The sequence below is a fragment of the Suillus subaureus genome (genome assembly GCF_016647635.1).
Source record: "Suillus subaureus strain MN1 chromosome Unknown BJ212scaffold_39, whole genome shotgun sequence".
NCBI lineage: Eukaryota > Fungi > Basidiomycota > Agaricomycetes > Boletales > Suillaceae > Suillus > Suillus subaureus.
The window spans coordinates 182,252-199,279 of NW_024538595.1; the positions used below are offsets into that span (position 1 = coordinate 182,252).

Here is a 17,028-nt window from a genome sequence, read left to right on the forward strand (position 1 = left end):
GGATAAATACTTCGGATACAACTTGAAAATTTCCATATCCCGGAACTAGGGCAACTTGCCATATGCACCATTAATACATCTGTGACTAAGTTAAGTCAGCAACGGAGAGCCAGATGGGACACACCAGCATTTTTATCCCCCAGCACTGCTCCATGCACTGTAGCAGTGTAGGGATTTCATATTCTGTGGGCTTGTATAGGCAGATATTACTTAGTGTTATGTTCGCACTTTTGGTGCTTATGTAATCATCATAGTTTTCACCACCTACCAGTACCAGTCTGAGACTGAGAGTTATTAGCATGATTTCCTATCCTCTCTGAGCACTGAGCTTAGTCCAGAAACCCTTTAGGGTTGAATAGCAGCTAGGCATAGCACATTTAGCCCAACATTAGAAGTCTACTTTCCAGTTCTCTTCTTGTTGTGTTTCCCACAGCGGCCTAGCCCTGAGTCAGAAAATTGAAGGTGACACTGGCCATGGGCACATGCTCCAGGATGTAGGAAGGCTGTCAGGGCATTAGTTATAGGTTTGTGAGAGTTTAAATATTGTCACCCTTGAGGATACATAGTAGTGTAAAAATGTTGTCTGACCCTCATCAAGACAGTGTCACCTCCCATCACCCCAACTACCATGATGGAGCAGCAGATAACCCGGATGAATGTGTCATAGATGTGTACTCGTGGGGCACTACACCTGAAAGTCATAAGGCAGTTTGCCCAGGGCCCACAGGGTATGGGCAAGGTGCACCTGCATACACATGTGGGTGTTACAAGTCGCCTGAACCTCCTTCAGACCTGGAGCAACATCAAGATGTATGTGACCTCCAGATTGAACATGACTGTTCTAACAGTTCTGATTCCAGGAGGGGGAGACCGTGAGCAAAAAGGCTCATGAGCTGCTGTCACATTCAAAGTGAAAAACACTCGACTCCAATCAAGACTCTGTGAGTGCCAGCTCAATATCGGCAATACCACTGCTTCAAAATACTTACCTGCAGTTGCATGCAGGATCAGAGGAGTTTTGGACTTGATATTACAAATGCACAGTGCACAGCACCAATGCCTGCCACTGAAATCCTGCTACGGAAACGTAGGAAGCTAGGAAGGGGAGTTGAAGGCATGGGGGGTTCAGTACAGTCCCTTAAAGTCCTCATGAAGGTTGCAGAAGCCATTGAGAAACAGACAACAGTTCTTCAGCAGATCTGCAATGCAGTGAAAAGCATAGAATTCGAAGACTAGTATCTGGTAGAACATTCAGAGTGTAAAAGCATACATACCCTCTGCGATGAACTTACTCTGTGACTCATTCCCTGCCTCTCACCACCACAACATATGGCTCCCATTTCAACTTTCTAGAAGACAGGAAGTGGTGCATCTGAGCAGAAGGGCAGGGACTGTGTGGGCCATGACTGGCCAGTGACAAGGACACAAGGAGAGTCGGGTGGGTGAGAATGCAAAGGCGGGCAAGAAAAGGTCATGCGAGAATGTGAAGGCAGGTAAGAAACGGTGATGCTGATACATAAAGATGTGGTGTGAAGGGCAAGATGAGGCCACCAAAGAGTTGGATAAATCTCTGCATGTCCAGCGGAAGGGTGGGGACAGCACTGCTGAGCGCATTGATAAGGCCAAGTGCCTCCAGCCAGAGAACGGTTGTCCATGGTCAAAGAATAATTTCACTTTTGCAGTGAGTTAAGAGCAGAGGAAAGGCCAAAATCCAAGTCAGGGAAAGGAAATAAAAATGAGGAAGAGAATGCTCTTTGTGTGGAGTCAGTGGCCAGAATGAATATCTGTCTCTTGAGTTCTGTTGGGAGCATCGCAGTCACAGTGTGCTTGATGTGTGTGACTTGAACTGGTGAGTTCCAAGATACAGTGCCGCATGCCATTTTGGGTCAGAGTGCTAGTGCCAGGATACCCAATGTTTCGATGAGACCTTGCAGCGACTTCAGTTTTTGTTGAGTAGATTGAACTGAAGTTCATGCTTCAGCTCTGACTTGGAGTAGCCGAGTCATGCCATTCAAGGCTGTACTAAAGTATGTCGCCAATTGCCATTTCCCATGCAAGCTGAAGATTTTGTTTGATGCAACTTTCAAGCCAGATCATACTGCTGAGTGCACATGAGGGCCAGATCTAGAGTCCTCACTTACTTTATTTTGCTCCTAGCTACATTCTCTCTTCTCATTGTCCTGATGAGCCACTACTTCAAGTGCCATTCAACCTGCAGCCAGTCATTTTCATCGCCAAGTGGGTTAACACACCACCAGAAAAGTTGCTCCCATTGGCAACAGCAGCTGACACTCCAGTCACTACATTTCAAATGAGCTGCGGAAGTCATGCAAGAGGAGTCTATGTCAAAGAAAATAAAGCTCAGCACTACTCAAGTGAGTCTTCTGCTTCATCCTACCCCAAGCTTCATTTGATGAGACTAGCTTGCTGCAGCTGGGTCTTTGTGCAGTGTTATGACCACACCCCCTAGCAGCAGTGATACCATTGTATCATGTGATACAACCCCTCAGCATTACCCTCTCTCACCTCAACTATCAACGGAGCCTAGACTACCTAGCATCCCACAAGAGGTGCAGTCTGAGCCACCTATATTAACTCCTACTCCTGAAGGCACACTCGGACTCACTGGTTACCTGCACAATTTAGAGATGAGCCTCCTGTGCCACCTCCCCCTGTCCAACCACCACCACCACCAGCCATTTGCTGAGTAATTCTCCATGTTTTTGACTCTTTATGGACATCTGTCATATCCCACAATCCGGACCCATGTTCCATCATATTCCCACGCCTTCCAAGCCTACATCCAGACTCCACTTCATATCCAGCTCATTCCCAGATCCCCTTCCGCTGTGCTCCATACCTCAGCAGGATTGACTATGCTCCTGATTTACCCCTGAGCTCTGGACCTCCAGATCCTCACTGCTAGCCTGATCCATACAACCCTATCCTGTCCACCCTATATGCACTCCATCCAACAAGACATCCAGACTTCACCTCATCTCGGATTCCAGACTATATTCACTTTCTTGTATTCCAGTCCTGTATCCACCTTGTCTTCCAGATCCCCAGGTCTCCAAACCTCCGGATATTAACTCCGGACCTATTCCCACCCTCTGTCCGATATCCTGCGCCTATCCCCATTTAGGCATTCTCTGCCTTCCGGCTTTCGGTTACCTCTTGTTCCATCTTGCTTATTGATCCTTGTATGAGTCCTCATCTCCGAGTTCATTTACTTATGTTCCAACTTACTTACTAATGTGTTTCCACATGCTTGTACATAGCCCTGCTCCTTTGCTTACTGATCCCCTCAGATATTGTTCAGTATATAACCCCTGTAGATACTCCTGTAGTTCCTCAGTCTGAATATCAACTTAGACTTGCCCAATCCTCTCTCAGACTTTGGTCCACCTAAGTCTGTCCTACCCATCAGGCCTAGGGACTGATTCCCTAGGCCGGAGCTCTGCCTTTCCGGCACTTACCCTCTTTCCGGACTTAGGTCCAATCCCTGTCTCTCCAACTCTATCTTAGGGTAGTCTACCTCTGTTTGTTTCTACATTGGACTTTGTCCAATGCAGCCCCTATTCCTTCCAGACCTCCGGACCTCCTGTCCCTCGTACCTCCAGGCATCCTGTCCTTTGGACGTTCCGCCCTCCGTACCTTTGGATGTTCTGTCCTCCTAACCCTCGGACATCCTATCCTCCTGTCCTTTGTACCTCTGGACATCCTGTCCCTCTGTCCTCCGTCACCCTGTCCTCTGGACCTTTGGACCTCCTATCCCTCCATCCTGTTTCCTGTAGAAGTATTACCTTGCAGTGGGAACTCTCCCACGCTCCTCCGGACATTTCCCACGCTCCTCCGGAAGTCCTCTAGTGCTCTCCAGCAGAGTAGCCAGCCTCTGGAAGTCCTCTGGACTTCGTCAGACCATCATTGGACCTCATCTGAAATGAAGGGCACATACTCAGGTAAGGGGCACAGTGTACAAGCTGAGGCCAAGCCCCTCTGAGTCAGTCTCTCTCCCCCTTGAGCAACATGGTTCTTAACAACATCCGTAAATCTATTTGGTATTGGAAGGGAGTACCATCATCGACCGACACACGACCCAGATGCATTTGTCTCTGCAGACCAGCTATCCAACTTTCGTCCAGATTCGAACCCTGAACCATCCAATACCAGGGTAGCGTCTTCCCCAAAGCCACCTCCTTGGCCTTGGTGAAACATGAGCATCTGGTGCCTCATGACTTGGATGATGACAGGAAGCAACCAATTGTCCGAAGCTAAGGTAACTCGACTAGTCAAGGAAGTCCTATCAGTGGAAGATTTCAGTGTACAGGATCTGAATGGCTTCGACACCCATACAGAAATGGGGCATTTTGATTCATCTGAAGCCAGTCTTGATGACAACAATATCTTCTGAAGGGATGGTTGGAAAGAGACAGCTGCAGAGATTCTGGTGCCAACTAGGGAGAGAAATCCAAGTGGGAATGGACAGCCGTTTACTGTTCCAGGGTTCCAGTACCATCTGCTCACAGCCGTGATTTGTGCTGCTTTCTCCAAGGCAGCATCGAAATGGTTTCACTTCACTCCCTTCAAGCACTTTTGGACGTCCCCTGTAACTGGTCAAGAGCAGCATCTCTATGATGAGCTCTATACGTCAGATGCATGGATTAAAGCACATGACAATTTGCAGAAGGAGAAGAGAAGTGATGGTTGTACCTTGGAGAGAGTCATTGCTGGGCTTATGTTTTGGTTGGATTTGACACACTTAGCACAGTTTTGGAATGCTTCAGCATGGCCGGTTTATCTATTTTTCAGAAACCAGTCCAAGTACATGTGCGCCTGCCCTACCTCCAGTGCATGCCATCCTGTAGCATTCATTCCTACTGTAAGTGCTCCCAAACACTACCTGCTACTAGGTGGTTATACTAACAGTTGTGTTTTATAGCTACCAGAAGTGATCAATTGATTTATTGCACAGATTACCCTAGTTAAAAGGAAGAGTTATGACGATGTTCTAGCTCATTGCAAGCGAGAGCTGTTTCACGCTATCTGGTGTATTCTGATAGATGATGATTTTGTCGAAGCATACAAAAATGGCATTGTCGTCAAGTGCTATGATGGGGTATACCGCAGAGTATTTCCTAGGATATTTACCTATTCTGCAGACTACCCAGAAAAGTAAGCAAACTATATCCTTCTGACTTCCCTTTTACTAACCAAGATGCCGCCAACAGAGTTCTTATTGCAACCATTCGTGATAAGGGAATTTGCCCATGCCCACGATGTCTCCTCACAAAATCATATTTTTGGCACATTGGGCTCATCGCTGATATGTCAGCAAGAGTTTTAAGAGTACAACAATATCTTGGAGACAAAATCACCATTGCATGTGATGCCATCTACAACTTAGGCCTCCCTATCAAAGGTGCTGCTGTAGAGTGTCTTCTAAAAGAGTTCTCCCTTGTTCCTACCTTTGTGAGCCCATTTCGTCTTGATAGTTAGCTATTTATTTACATTGCATCTTTAGAATGCCTTTGCGGATCGGCTAGGCTTCCTTGGTTTTAATTTTTTCCCAATGCTCATTGTCGACCTTTTACATGAGTTCAAACTGGGCGTATTCAAGTCCATTTTTAAGCATCTCATCAGGCTCCTTTATGCCATAAATCCCGAAACAATAACTGTCCTGAATGAATGGTAAAGACATTTGGTTTGTTTAAAGACTACTGATTTTATTTCTGACATGGACTCTTTCTTACCACAGCTTCCGCTCAATCCTTTCCTTTGGCAGGGGTGCAATTCAGCATTTTCCATCCAGTGTGTCAGATGTGCGGCATAGTGCTGCATGGCACTTCGAGGACATTTTACAGGTTAGTTGGTCTGTGAACTTTGCCATTTTCCAAACACTGACTTCCCATTTCTGAGCAGTGCACAATCCCTGCATTCAAAGGGTTATTCCCTGCACAGCATGACAATGTTGTCTGTCTTCTTCTTTTTCAACTGGCTGAATGGCATGCCTTGGCCAAGCTTCAGCTTCACACGGATGATTCGCTAGCTCGACTCGATCAGGCACTGGAAGGTTTAGGAAAGCAACTTCGAAAATTCCAGCAGTTTACATGCTTGGCTTTTCAGACTGTAGAACTTCCACATGAAGTTGCTGCACATCAGAGGAGGCATGAAGCTAATCTAAAGTCCACCAATGGGGGAACAAGATCATTGGGTGCTCATCCCAGGACTTTCAATCTCTCAACGTACAAATTGCATGCGCTTGGTGATTACGTGGGCTCCATTAGACTATTTGGAACAACAGATTCATATATGACTCAGATTGTACGTAGTTGTAGTTGATGTTCAAGTATCTGACCATCTTAACATTCTGCATTTTACAGGGCGAGCTTTCCCACTGTCTCATAAAAATGCTGTATCAAAATACAAATAAGCAAGATGTCTCGAAGCAACTTGCTAAACAGGAAAGAAGATGTACTCGCATCCACCGGCAGCGGCAATCTACAGCCCCCCTCCAGGATATACATACCAGTGACCTACTGATCGAGGCTCACCACTTTATGTCCAATACATCCAACTTCCTGAATCTAGCCCATTACCTGAGTGAACACGAGGGTGATCCAGCTATCAAGGTAAGATGTTAGTCTACTAAAACTTCACTGCTAACAGAAACCAAAAGGGCTTCATTCCTAATCTGAAAGACCATCTTCTTTCATGACTGCTCAGCTTGGATTATGATGGTGATGAGAGGGTTTTCACTGATGTGGAACGAAACAGTGTATGCTTCATCAACAACCTGAACAAGGTCTCCCAAGCCAAGTGCCTCCAAATCAACTACACGATCTATGATGTCCATCGTGATCAAGATACCCTGAAACCAGGGTATGGTGGTGTTGTAATGACTTTGTCGAGAGAACATGATGGTGACACTCATCCATTTTGGTATGCCCAAGTTTTAGGTGCTTTTACCATACAGGTGCTCCATGTTGGCCCTGATGTTCATAATCACTCACCTCAGTCCATGGAATTCTTGTGGGTTCGATGGTTTGGTGTAGTCCCATGTTACCACTGGAGCATCAGGGAGGGTCATCTTCCGAAAGTTGGATTCATACCGGACTCACCCTCTGCATTTGGTTTCCTTGATCCCTCTGTTGTTCTTAGAGCCTGTCATCTTATCCCTGCTTTGCTGATGGCTGCATGGATGCTCTTCTTTGGCATGGCCCAACTGTTGTGCGACCATTCGGAGAAGTAAATGATTGGGCTGCCTTCTATGTTAATATGTGAGTAAGTCGACTTTGTTGATGTCCTGATCAATAACAGTTTGGGATATATAGTTTTGCAGATCATGATATGTTCACTTGTTTCGCAGGCATAGGTGTTGGCCATGTGGTTCAGTATAACATGTCAAAGGACACTGAGTGTGAACATGGACCAGGAAGCTGTGATGATGAATTGGACATTGTCATGAGCAACACCAATGCTGGAGACTGTTGGAATCAAACTTGAGGCAAAGAAAATGATGATGATGAGGATAATGAAGAAGATGATGATGATGATGAAGATAATGACGCATAGGATGACAAAGATGAGGATGTCCACATATCTGGTGAAGGCAGTGACTTGGAGGAATACAAAGACTCTGAAGATGAAGGACTGGAATATAAATTTTAAGGTTGACTCTCTTCAGCCGCATTCCCCCTCCCCCTCCTCCCCCTCCTCACCTTCTCGTCCCCCTCATCCCCTCTTGTCACCCTCCCCCTCCTCCCTCCTCCTCCTCTTCTTCCTCCTCCCCCTCCTCACCTTCTCATCCCCCTCCTCCCCCTCTTGTCACCCTCATCCCCCTCTTGTCACCCTCCCCCTCCTCACCTTCTCGTCCCCCTCATCCCCCTCTCATCCCCCTCTCGTCACCCTCCCCCTCCTCCCTCCTCCTCTTCTTCTTCCTCCTCCCCCTCCTCACCTTCTCATCCCCCTCATCCCCCTCTCATCCCCCTCTTGTCACCCTCCCCCTCCTCTGTTAAGAACCATGCTCAAAGGAGAGAGAGACTGACTCAGAGGGGCTTGGCCTCAGCTTGTACGCTGTGCCCCTTACCTGAGTATGTGCCCTTCATTTCAAAGAAAGTCTGATGATGGTCTGATGAAGTCCGGAGGACTTCCGGAGGCTGGCTACTCTGCTGGAGAGTGTGGGAGGACTTCCGGAGGAGCGTGGGAGAGTTCCGGAGGAATGCAGGAAATGCTCAGGAGAGTTCCTGCTACAAGGTAATACTTCTACAGGAAAATAGGATGGAAGGATAGGAGGTCTGGAGGACAGGAGGACAGGATGTCTGGAGGTTCAGAGGACAGAACGTCCAAAGGACAGGATGCCCAGAGGTATGAGGGACAGGAAGTAGACCTAAGTCCAGAAAGAAGGTAAGTGCCAGAAAGGCAAGACTCCAGCCTAGGGAAGCAATCCCTAGACTTGGGACAGAGACATAGGGGACAAATCCGAAGGTCTGGAATTCCAGCCTAGGGAATCCTTCCCTAGGCCTTATGGAAAAGGACGAGACTCAGATGGACTGAAGTCCAGAAGATGATTGGCAAGTAGAACAGGATCTAAGATGATATTCAGACTGAGGACTCTACTGTAGTTGTACAGGGGTTATATACTAGAGGCTATCTGAGAGGATCAGTAAGCAAAGGAGTAAGGCTATGTACGAGCATGTGGAAACACATTGGTAAGTAAGACGGAACATAAGTAAATGAACTCGGAGATGAAACTAGTACAAGGATCAATCAGCAGGACGGAAACAGAGATAACCAAGAACCAGAAAGGGGGAGATGCCTAAATGGGGATAGGTGCAGGATCTCGGATAGAGGGCAGGAATAGGTCTGGAGATAGTAACAGTTAATATCCGGAGGTCCGGAGATCTGGGGATCCAGAAGGTAGGGCAGAAACAGGACTGAGATATGTGAGGTGGTGGATGTAGTCCGGAATCCAAGAGGAGGTAAAGTCTGGATGTCTTGCTGGATGGAATGTGCATAGGGTGGACAGGATAGGGGATCCAGGAATGAGTCGGATATGGGGTCTGGAAATAGGTCCGGAAAGCGTGGGAATATGATGGGATCTATATCTGGCATACAGGATATGACATCCTCCCTCCTCCCCTCCTCACCTTCTCATCCCCCTCCTCCCCCTCTCGTCACCCTTGTCCCCCTCTTGTCACCCTCCCCCTTGTCACCCTCCCCCTTGTCACCCTCCCCCTTGTCACCCTCCCCCTCCTCCCTCTTCCTCTTCCTCTTCCTCTTCTCTTCCTCTTCCTCTTCCTCTTCCTCTTCTCTTCCTCTTCCTCTTCCTCTTCCTCTTCCTCTTCCTCTTCCTCTTCCTCTTCCTCTTCCTCTTCCTCTTCCTCTTCCTCTTCCTCTTCCTCTTCCTCTTCCTCTTCCTCTTCCTCTTCCTCTTCCTCTTCCTCTTCCTCCTCCCTCCTCCTCCTCCTTCTCCCTGTCTTGTTTTCATGCGTTCATTAAGGGCCAACTCTGACCAATGTTTGCCACATTCTACAAAGGTTTACAAACTTATTGGCTCACAATGGGCTGACCAAGGGACTGCTTTTTGTTATGGACAATTTGAGAACGAGACCAATGAGGCTTTCCTTATTGCTCATTCAGAAGTCCATTTCAACAAACTCATCCTGACTACTCAAATTCGCACCACTGATGTCTATCAATGCCAACAAGGTCCGTTTGGTATTTACAAGGATCTGCTGATACCCACTCATGCAACCACCAGATACATTGATTGTCTGGACAGAACCAGATGGTGCAGATTACACCTTGAGCTTCCAGGATGCCAAATCTTCTGCTCGGACTTTGGAGAATTGAAACAGCATCTTACAAGTCACTGCGGGCAAAGTCTTTGGTGAGCACAACGACACTAAAGGCATTCCAATGGATCATGAATCAGGAAGGCCGAAAGGTTTTGTCTATGTTAAGTTTAGTGCCCTGAAGGATGAAATGCCCAAAGGTAAGAGCATCAATGCATTTAGATTGGGATGGGATTATGTGCAGTCATACAAAAGCTGAAAATTCTCTAGGACGGACTCCTCAAGCCCAGTGAAACCTCCAAATGTGTCAACACCATCTCCAAAATCCTCCTCTCTCTTGAGATCCAGAGCACCAGGAATGCTTTTTCCTTGTCTGTCCAAACCAGAGGCTCAACCAGACCAAGCAGTTGCATGTTGTTCTGTAACGCCTCATTGGCTCTTGTGCACACAATGGGCATCGTTGCCCAGATTGCGGCCTAATAAGTTCAATGCATCACATTCGAGGGATGTCGATGAAACATTGTAACATGGTCAGACTGCCACCCACATAACCATTACACCAAAAGGTGAAATACTGAAAGCTTAGCTTTCAGCATCAGCGACAGTATATGTACTGATTATGGGAACTCAGGTAAGCCAGTGTGCTTACAAACATACCAGTAAGTAATCCGGTATTTTGAAACTGTGCGCCCTTGTAATTTGGGCCACCAGTGCTGTCATATGCCATTCCAGACTCTCAACTCTAAATCCGCTTCTCTGGATATCCAGATCTGAGATCCGGATCTCAAATGATCTGATCTATCTTTATCTCCCTTCCGGAATCCAAACCCTATATCAGCGCCCAACTCCATTTAGACTGCCCCTGTCTCCGGACTCCGGTTAACCATGTTTCCCTTTTGATTATTGATCTGTTACATACATTTCATTTCTGGTGTTCATTATTTGTGATCCGTCCTACTTACTAATAGACTCTGCATATGCTTTGTACATAGCCTTTATGTTTGCTGACTGATTCCTATATGATACCTACAGTATATAAACCTCCTGTAACTCTCAGAAATACTCCAGTTCGAATATCATCTTAGTTCCTGCTCATTCCTGTGTCCTCTGGACTCGAGATAAGTCTCTTGTCATATTCCGAGTCTTAGGATTGCATCCTAGACTACATTTCTGACTCTACCTTAAGGGTAGTCCATCCTCTGTTAGTTTCTAGTCCAGACTTTGTCCGGATTAGTCTTATCCGCTTGCCCAGGTAACATCCGGATGTCTGTCGGATTTATCTCACATCTCAGATCCGGGTGTCCACTATCCACCCTAGTCAAATCCCAGAAACTCCAGACGACTGTTCTAGCCCCCAGAAATTAAGGGCACATACTCAGGAAAGGGGTGTAGTGTACGAGCTGAGGCCAAGCCCTTGTGATCCGACCCCCTTGAGCACGTGACCTTAACAGGTGCTCTCTGTGTCTATGTAAGTAATCAATCAAATGTATAGATGCGATTCACTTACAGCATTTTCGTTGTTATTCTGTCTGTTGTTATTTGGCATGTCAGTTGTGTTAGATGTTAGCCTGAAAGGACTTGCATTCATCAAATAGATGTATTAGTCATCCGGACCCCAATTCTGTCCTACTCGCTCAGTGTTCCCTCAGTCAAGCTAACAATTTTTATAATAACGGATTACTTTACATATGTATTTTGTAGATAACAAATATAGTTTTTTGCTGTCATCCTACTGGGTGTGTGGATGGTTGGGTGTATGCCTACAGTAACATGTAATCTCGATGTCCTACCATTCTGCACTGATATATAGTATTGAGCACTTTTGATGCATAGATGCAAAAATTAGACCACTAGCTTAGAATTCGACATGAGATGATAATGACTTATCGAGGTGGAAAATATAAGATGAAAAGGCAAAAGCTCAGTAGTATGATTTGTGTTTGAGATACATAATGTATAACTTTGAACACTAGCTCACAACTTGATATACTCATAGATTGATTTGTTGAACACAAAAGCAGATGAAAAACAAGCTTACAGATCAAGAATATGATACTTGATAGGTAGGCCGATATATTGGCATATAAGGGCAACACAGATTTCACTACCTTATAAGGTCAATATTGTCATACTGGGTTAACCGGTTTTCAGTGATGATGTTGCTAGAGTATGATGCTTGACTCAAACTGTGTCCATGAGAGAGGTGTTGACCATTGTTAAGGTCGTACTCAAAGGGTAACTGGATCCAAAGGGCTTCAGCCTCAGCTCATGCACTGTGCCCCTTACCCAAGTATTGCCCCTTATTTCAGGAAGGCAAGACTAGCACGTCCAGAAGGTCGGACAAGTAGTGTAATGGATCCGGATGACTTCCAGATGAGGGATAAGTATTGTAAGGCTAATCTGGACGAGTCCAGACTAGAAACTAACGGTAATGGACTGTCAGAGACAGAGGTGGATATGGATAGACTATAGGAATCAATCCTAAGTCTTGGAGGGTGATGAGAGTAGAGGTACTCAAGTCCAGAGGACAGGAATGAGTAGAACTAAGATGATATTCGAACTGAGGTACTACAGAAAGTTACAGGAGGTTATATACTATAGGTATCTAATGGAATGATCAATCAGCAGAGTCCGAGGCTATGTATGAAGCATGTGGATAGTCTATTGGTAAGTAGAAATGGATCACAAATCATGAAATGGAAATGAAACATAGGTAGCAGATAAGGGAGCAGGACAGATATACAGATAACCGAAATACCGGAGTTAGGGGGTTACCGAAAGGAGACGAGCGCTGGTTGTGGATTCGGATGAGTTGTGGGCCAGACTGGACGAGTGGAACAGATTGGATGATGAGATGTTGGAGGGAGATAAGATGTGGATAGGATCGGAGATAAGATGTGGATCTGAGATGAGATAAGGGTCGGATCTGAGATCCGGATATGCAGATATGACAGCAGATAGAAGATGAAATTTTCCTCGACCACGTAATGAACGAAAATCAACTCTCCCCTGACTCACTAATGTCCATTTGCTGGATCAAGCCACCCAACTGTCATTCTCAGGAACAAAGGAAAGCTTTTGCCCTTCTTCAAGTTGCTAATGCTTCCACAGCGAACAACATACTACATGATGGTCTATGCATCAACAATGAATGGATTATGGTCAGGAAAGATAAGAAGGAACCCATATGCTGTGCGAAATGCCAACACTATGGCCATATCACACGCAGTTGTTCCAGTGAGTCTGACATATGTGGATCCTGTGGGGAGCAGCACTGTACCAGCCTTTGCAATGCATACCAGACTACACATTGTGTAAACTGCCGCAGCAACAACCATACCAGTTGGAGCAGGAAATGCCCAGAATTCACTCATAGATGTGAATTTCTGGACGAGAAGTTCCCAGAGAATAAGATGCCATATTTCCCTACTGAGGCTGCCTGGATGCACATCATCACCAACATCGCATCAATTAAGTCCTCCAATAATGACCACATGATCTGGCTAGGCAACTTTAACCGCCACCATCCTCTTTGGGAGGACATCTGTAACCATCATCTCTTCAATTATACCGCTGCTAACCCCCTTATTGATCTTATAGCTGAATATGGAATGCTGCAACTCCTCCCAGTCGGTATCCCCACACTGCAGTCCACCAGCACGGGCAACTGGACCAAGCCAGATAATGTGTTTGGAATGGAATTTCTACTCAACACCATCGTATCCTGCAAAACTGCTCCTGAATTGCGAGGGCCTAAGACTGATCACCTTCCCATCTTGATCACCTTAGAACTTGAATCCCCAAGGACCAATGAAGAACCGTGCAGGAATTGGCATGGCATAGACTGGGACACCTTCAATAAGCATCTCAAGCAAACCATCTCCACCAGACCTGCTCTTCCCCTCACCTTGGTAGAGGAATTCCAGGAGGCAGCTCAACACCTCACCCAGTTGATCATGTCCACCATGGAGATCTGTGTTCCACATTCGAAACCCTGCCCCCATTCCAAACACTGGTGGACAAAGCATCTCTCTATTCTCTGGACCCGCATCAAGGACCTCAGTAAGATCACCTACCAAATGTGCGGCCTCCCCCTTCACCCTAGCCACGAAGAACTCAAAGCCATCAAGGAACAGTATGTGAATGAGATTAATACCACAAAGAAGCAACATTGGCTGGATTGGCTGGGTGACATTGAAGGTAATGACCTTTGGACAGCTAACAAGTACATATCTTCAGAACCTAGTGACAGCGGCAAAACCCGAGTACCCACCCTCATCACCACCAACCCGGATGGTTCCATCAGTGAAGCAATCACTAACTGTCATATCCCATATGCCAGACATAGATCCCATCATATTCCCACGCTTTCCGGACCTGTTTCCGGACCCCATATCTGACTCATTCCTGGATCCCCTATCCTGTCCACCCTATGCACATTCCATCCAGCAAGACATCCAGACTTTACCTCCTCTCAGATTCCAGACTACATCCACCACCTCACATATCTCAGTCCTGTTTCCGCCCTGCCTTCCAGATCCCCAGATCTCCAGACCTCCAGATATTAACTGTACTATCTCTGGACCTACTCCCGCCCTCTATCCAAGATCCTGCACCTATCCCCATTTAGGCATCTCCCCCTTTCCAGTTCTTGGTTATCTCTGTTTCCATCTTGCTGATTGATCCTTGTACTAGTTTCATCTCCGAGTTCATTTACTTATGTTCCGTCTTACTTACCAATGTGTTTCCGCATGCTCATACATAGCCTTACTCCTTTGCTTACTGATCCTCTCAGATAGCCTCTAGTATATAACCCTTGTACAACTACAGTAGAGTCCTCAGTCTGAATATCATCTTAGATCCTGTTCCACTTGCCAATCATTTTCCGGACTTCAGTCCATCTGAGTTTGTCCTTTTCCATAAGGCCTAGGGATGGATTCCCTAGGCTGGAATTCTGGACCTTCGGATTTGTCCCCTATGTCTCTGTCCCAAGTCTAGGGATTGCTTCCCTAGGCTGGAGTCTTGCCTTTCTGGCACTTACCCTCTTTCCGGACTTAGGTCCACTTCCTGTCCCTCCAACTCTACCTTAGGGTAGTCTACCTCTGTTTGCTTCTGCATTGGACTTCATCCGATGTAGCCCCTATTCCTTCCGGACCTCCGGACCTCCTGTCTTCTGTACCTCTGGACGTCCTGTCCCTCATACCTCCAGGCATCCTGTCCTTCGGACGTTCTGTCCTCCATACCTCCGGACCTCCTGTCCTCCATACTCTGGACCTCCTATCCTTCCATCCTGTTTTCCTGTAGAAGTATTACCTTGTAGCAGGAACTCTCCTGAGCATTTCCTGCATCCCTCCAGAACTCTCCTGCGCTCCTCCGGACGTTTCCCGCACTCCTCCAGAAGTCCTCCCACACTCTCCAGCAGAGTAGCCAGCCTCCAGAAGTCCTCTGGACTTCGTCAGACCATCATTGGACTTCCTCTGAAATGAAGGGCACATACTCAGGTAAGGGGCACAGCGTACAAGCTGAGGCCAAGCCCCTCTGAGTCAGTCTCTCTCTCCCTTGAGCATGGTTCTTAACACTAACCATGAAAAGAGCTGAATTTTAGCTACATCCTTCTTCCCTTCTCCCCCGGTTACTGATTCTGTGCCCCAAGACATGTTATACCCTGACCCTGTCGCTCGTATGCCCCGCATTACCACTGACCAAATCACCTGCGCTGTTAGCAACCTCAGCAGGTATAAGGCTCCAGGTCCTGATGGGATCTGTAATATAGTCTTCAAAGAATGCTCCAACCTCCTCGCCCCCTACCTTCTCCACCTATTTAACGCCACCCTAACCTACCAAACATTCTACCAGCCTTGGCATGAATTCACCACTGTCGTTCTGCGCAAACCAGGCAAGCCAAACTACTCAGTCCCCAAGGTGTACTGTCCTATTGCCTTACTCAACACTATTGGCAAACTGTTGACTGCAGTAGTCGCTGATCAGCTCACTCACACCCTAGAACACCACCAGCTGCTACCAAACACACATTTTGGAGGCCGGCCAGGGCGATCCACCATGGACTCACTGCATCTCCTGGAAGGGACCATCAAAAATGTGTGGTGGTCACACAAAGTAGCATCAGTGTTGTTTCTGGACATAGAGGGAGCCTTTCCCAACATGGTGATGAAGTGGCTGCTCCACAACATGAGAATGAGACACATCCCAGCTGACCTTGTGCATTTCACCAAACAGGTTCTAACAAACCATCAAACCCAGCTGAAATTCAATGGTTATACATCTGACTGGTTCCCGGTTTTGAACAGGATAGGACAGGGTGACCCTCTCTCTATGATACTTTACATTATTTATAGCTCTGACCTGGCTGACGTGGCCAGACCCCGCATAGGGTGTGAAGCCCTGAAAGAACTAACCCTGGCATTTGTAGATGACACTGCCTTTGTGGCCATCACAAAAACCTTTACCGAAACCCATGCCATCCTCTCGGACATGCTCGAACGCCCAGGTGGCAGTTACAATTGGTCAAGAGACCATAACTCCTGTTTTGAAACTAACAAATTCGCACTAATGGACTTCTCTATGAACAGATGCAAGGCCCACCCCAATATGCACATCCAAGGATCTACCATCCACCCATCCCCGACTCACCGCTTCCTCGGCATCATTCTTGACCAAGAACTACGTTGGAGGGCTCAAGTTGACAATGCTGTTGCTTGAGGGATGTCTTATGTTCTTGTCATATCCTGTATGCCAGACATAGACCCCATCATATTCCCATGCTTTCCAGACCTATTTCCAGACCCCATATCCGACTCATTCCTGGATCCCCTATCCTGTCCACCCTATGCACATTCCGTCCAGCAAGACATCCGGACTTTACCTCCTCTCGGATTCTGGACTACATCCACCACCTCACATATCTCAGTCCTGTTTCCACCCTGCCTTCCAGATCCCCAGATCTCCGGACCTCCGGATATTAACTGTACTATCTCTGGACCTATTCCCGCCCTCCATCCGAGATCCTGCGCCTATCCCCATTTAGGCATCTCCTCCTTTCCGGTTCTTGGTTATCTCTGTTTCCGTCTTGCTGATTGATCCTTGTACTAGTTTCATCTCCAAGTTCATTTACTTATGTTCCATCTTACTTACCAATGTGTTTCCACATGCTCGTACATAGCCTTACTCTGTTGCTTACTGATCCTCTCAGATATCCTCTAGTATATAACCC

General features: G+C 46.8%; 4 protein-coding genes across 4 annotated transcripts; 3 read left to right on the top strand and 1 right to left on the bottom strand.

Annotated features, from left to right (window-relative positions):
- Positions 1-576: 576 nt before the first annotated feature.
- On the top strand, positions 577-1,236 carry BJ212DRAFT_1303105 (uncharacterized protein; the record flags this gene model as incomplete). Its single annotated transcript, XM_041333367.1, has 3 exons — positions 577-810; positions 861-872; positions 1,006-1,236. The coding sequence occupies 3 exons, from the start codon at positions 577-579 to the stop codon at positions 1,234-1,236; spliced, it is 477 nt and encodes a 158-aa protein (XP_041188510.1).
- A 3,854-nt stretch (positions 1,237-5,090) lies between these two features.
- On the top strand, positions 5,091-8,018 carry BJ212DRAFT_1485167 (uncharacterized protein; the record flags this gene model as incomplete). The annotated part of the gene is made up of 8 exons (XM_041340935.1): positions 5,091-5,175; positions 5,219-5,472; positions 5,525-5,691; positions 5,759-5,864; positions 5,923-6,324; positions 6,384-6,632; positions 6,806-7,248; positions 7,688-8,018. 8 exons carry the CDS (start codon positions 5,091-5,093, stop codon positions 8,016-8,018), a joined length of 2,037 nt encoding a protein of 678 aa, XP_041188511.1.
- A 1,158-nt stretch (positions 8,019-9,176) lies between these two features.
- BJ212DRAFT_1531345 (uncharacterized protein) lies at positions 9,177-10,255 on the bottom strand (the record flags this gene model as incomplete). The annotated part of the gene is made up of 5 exons (XM_041341772.1): positions 9,177-9,479; positions 9,562-9,626; positions 9,686-9,776; positions 9,807-9,907; positions 10,075-10,255. 5 exons carry the CDS (start codon positions 10,253-10,255, stop codon positions 9,177-9,179), a joined length of 741 nt encoding a protein of 246 aa, XP_041188512.1.
- Positions 10,256-13,420: 3,165 nt separating this feature from the next.
- Positions 13,421-13,936, top strand: BJ212DRAFT_1235595 (uncharacterized protein; the record flags this gene model as incomplete). Its single annotated transcript, XM_041329532.1, has 1 exon — positions 13,421-13,936. A coding segment is annotated over one exon (516 nt), but the record flags the coding sequence as incomplete, so codon positions are not given.
- Between the last annotated feature and the right edge of the window lie 3,092 nt (positions 13,937-17,028).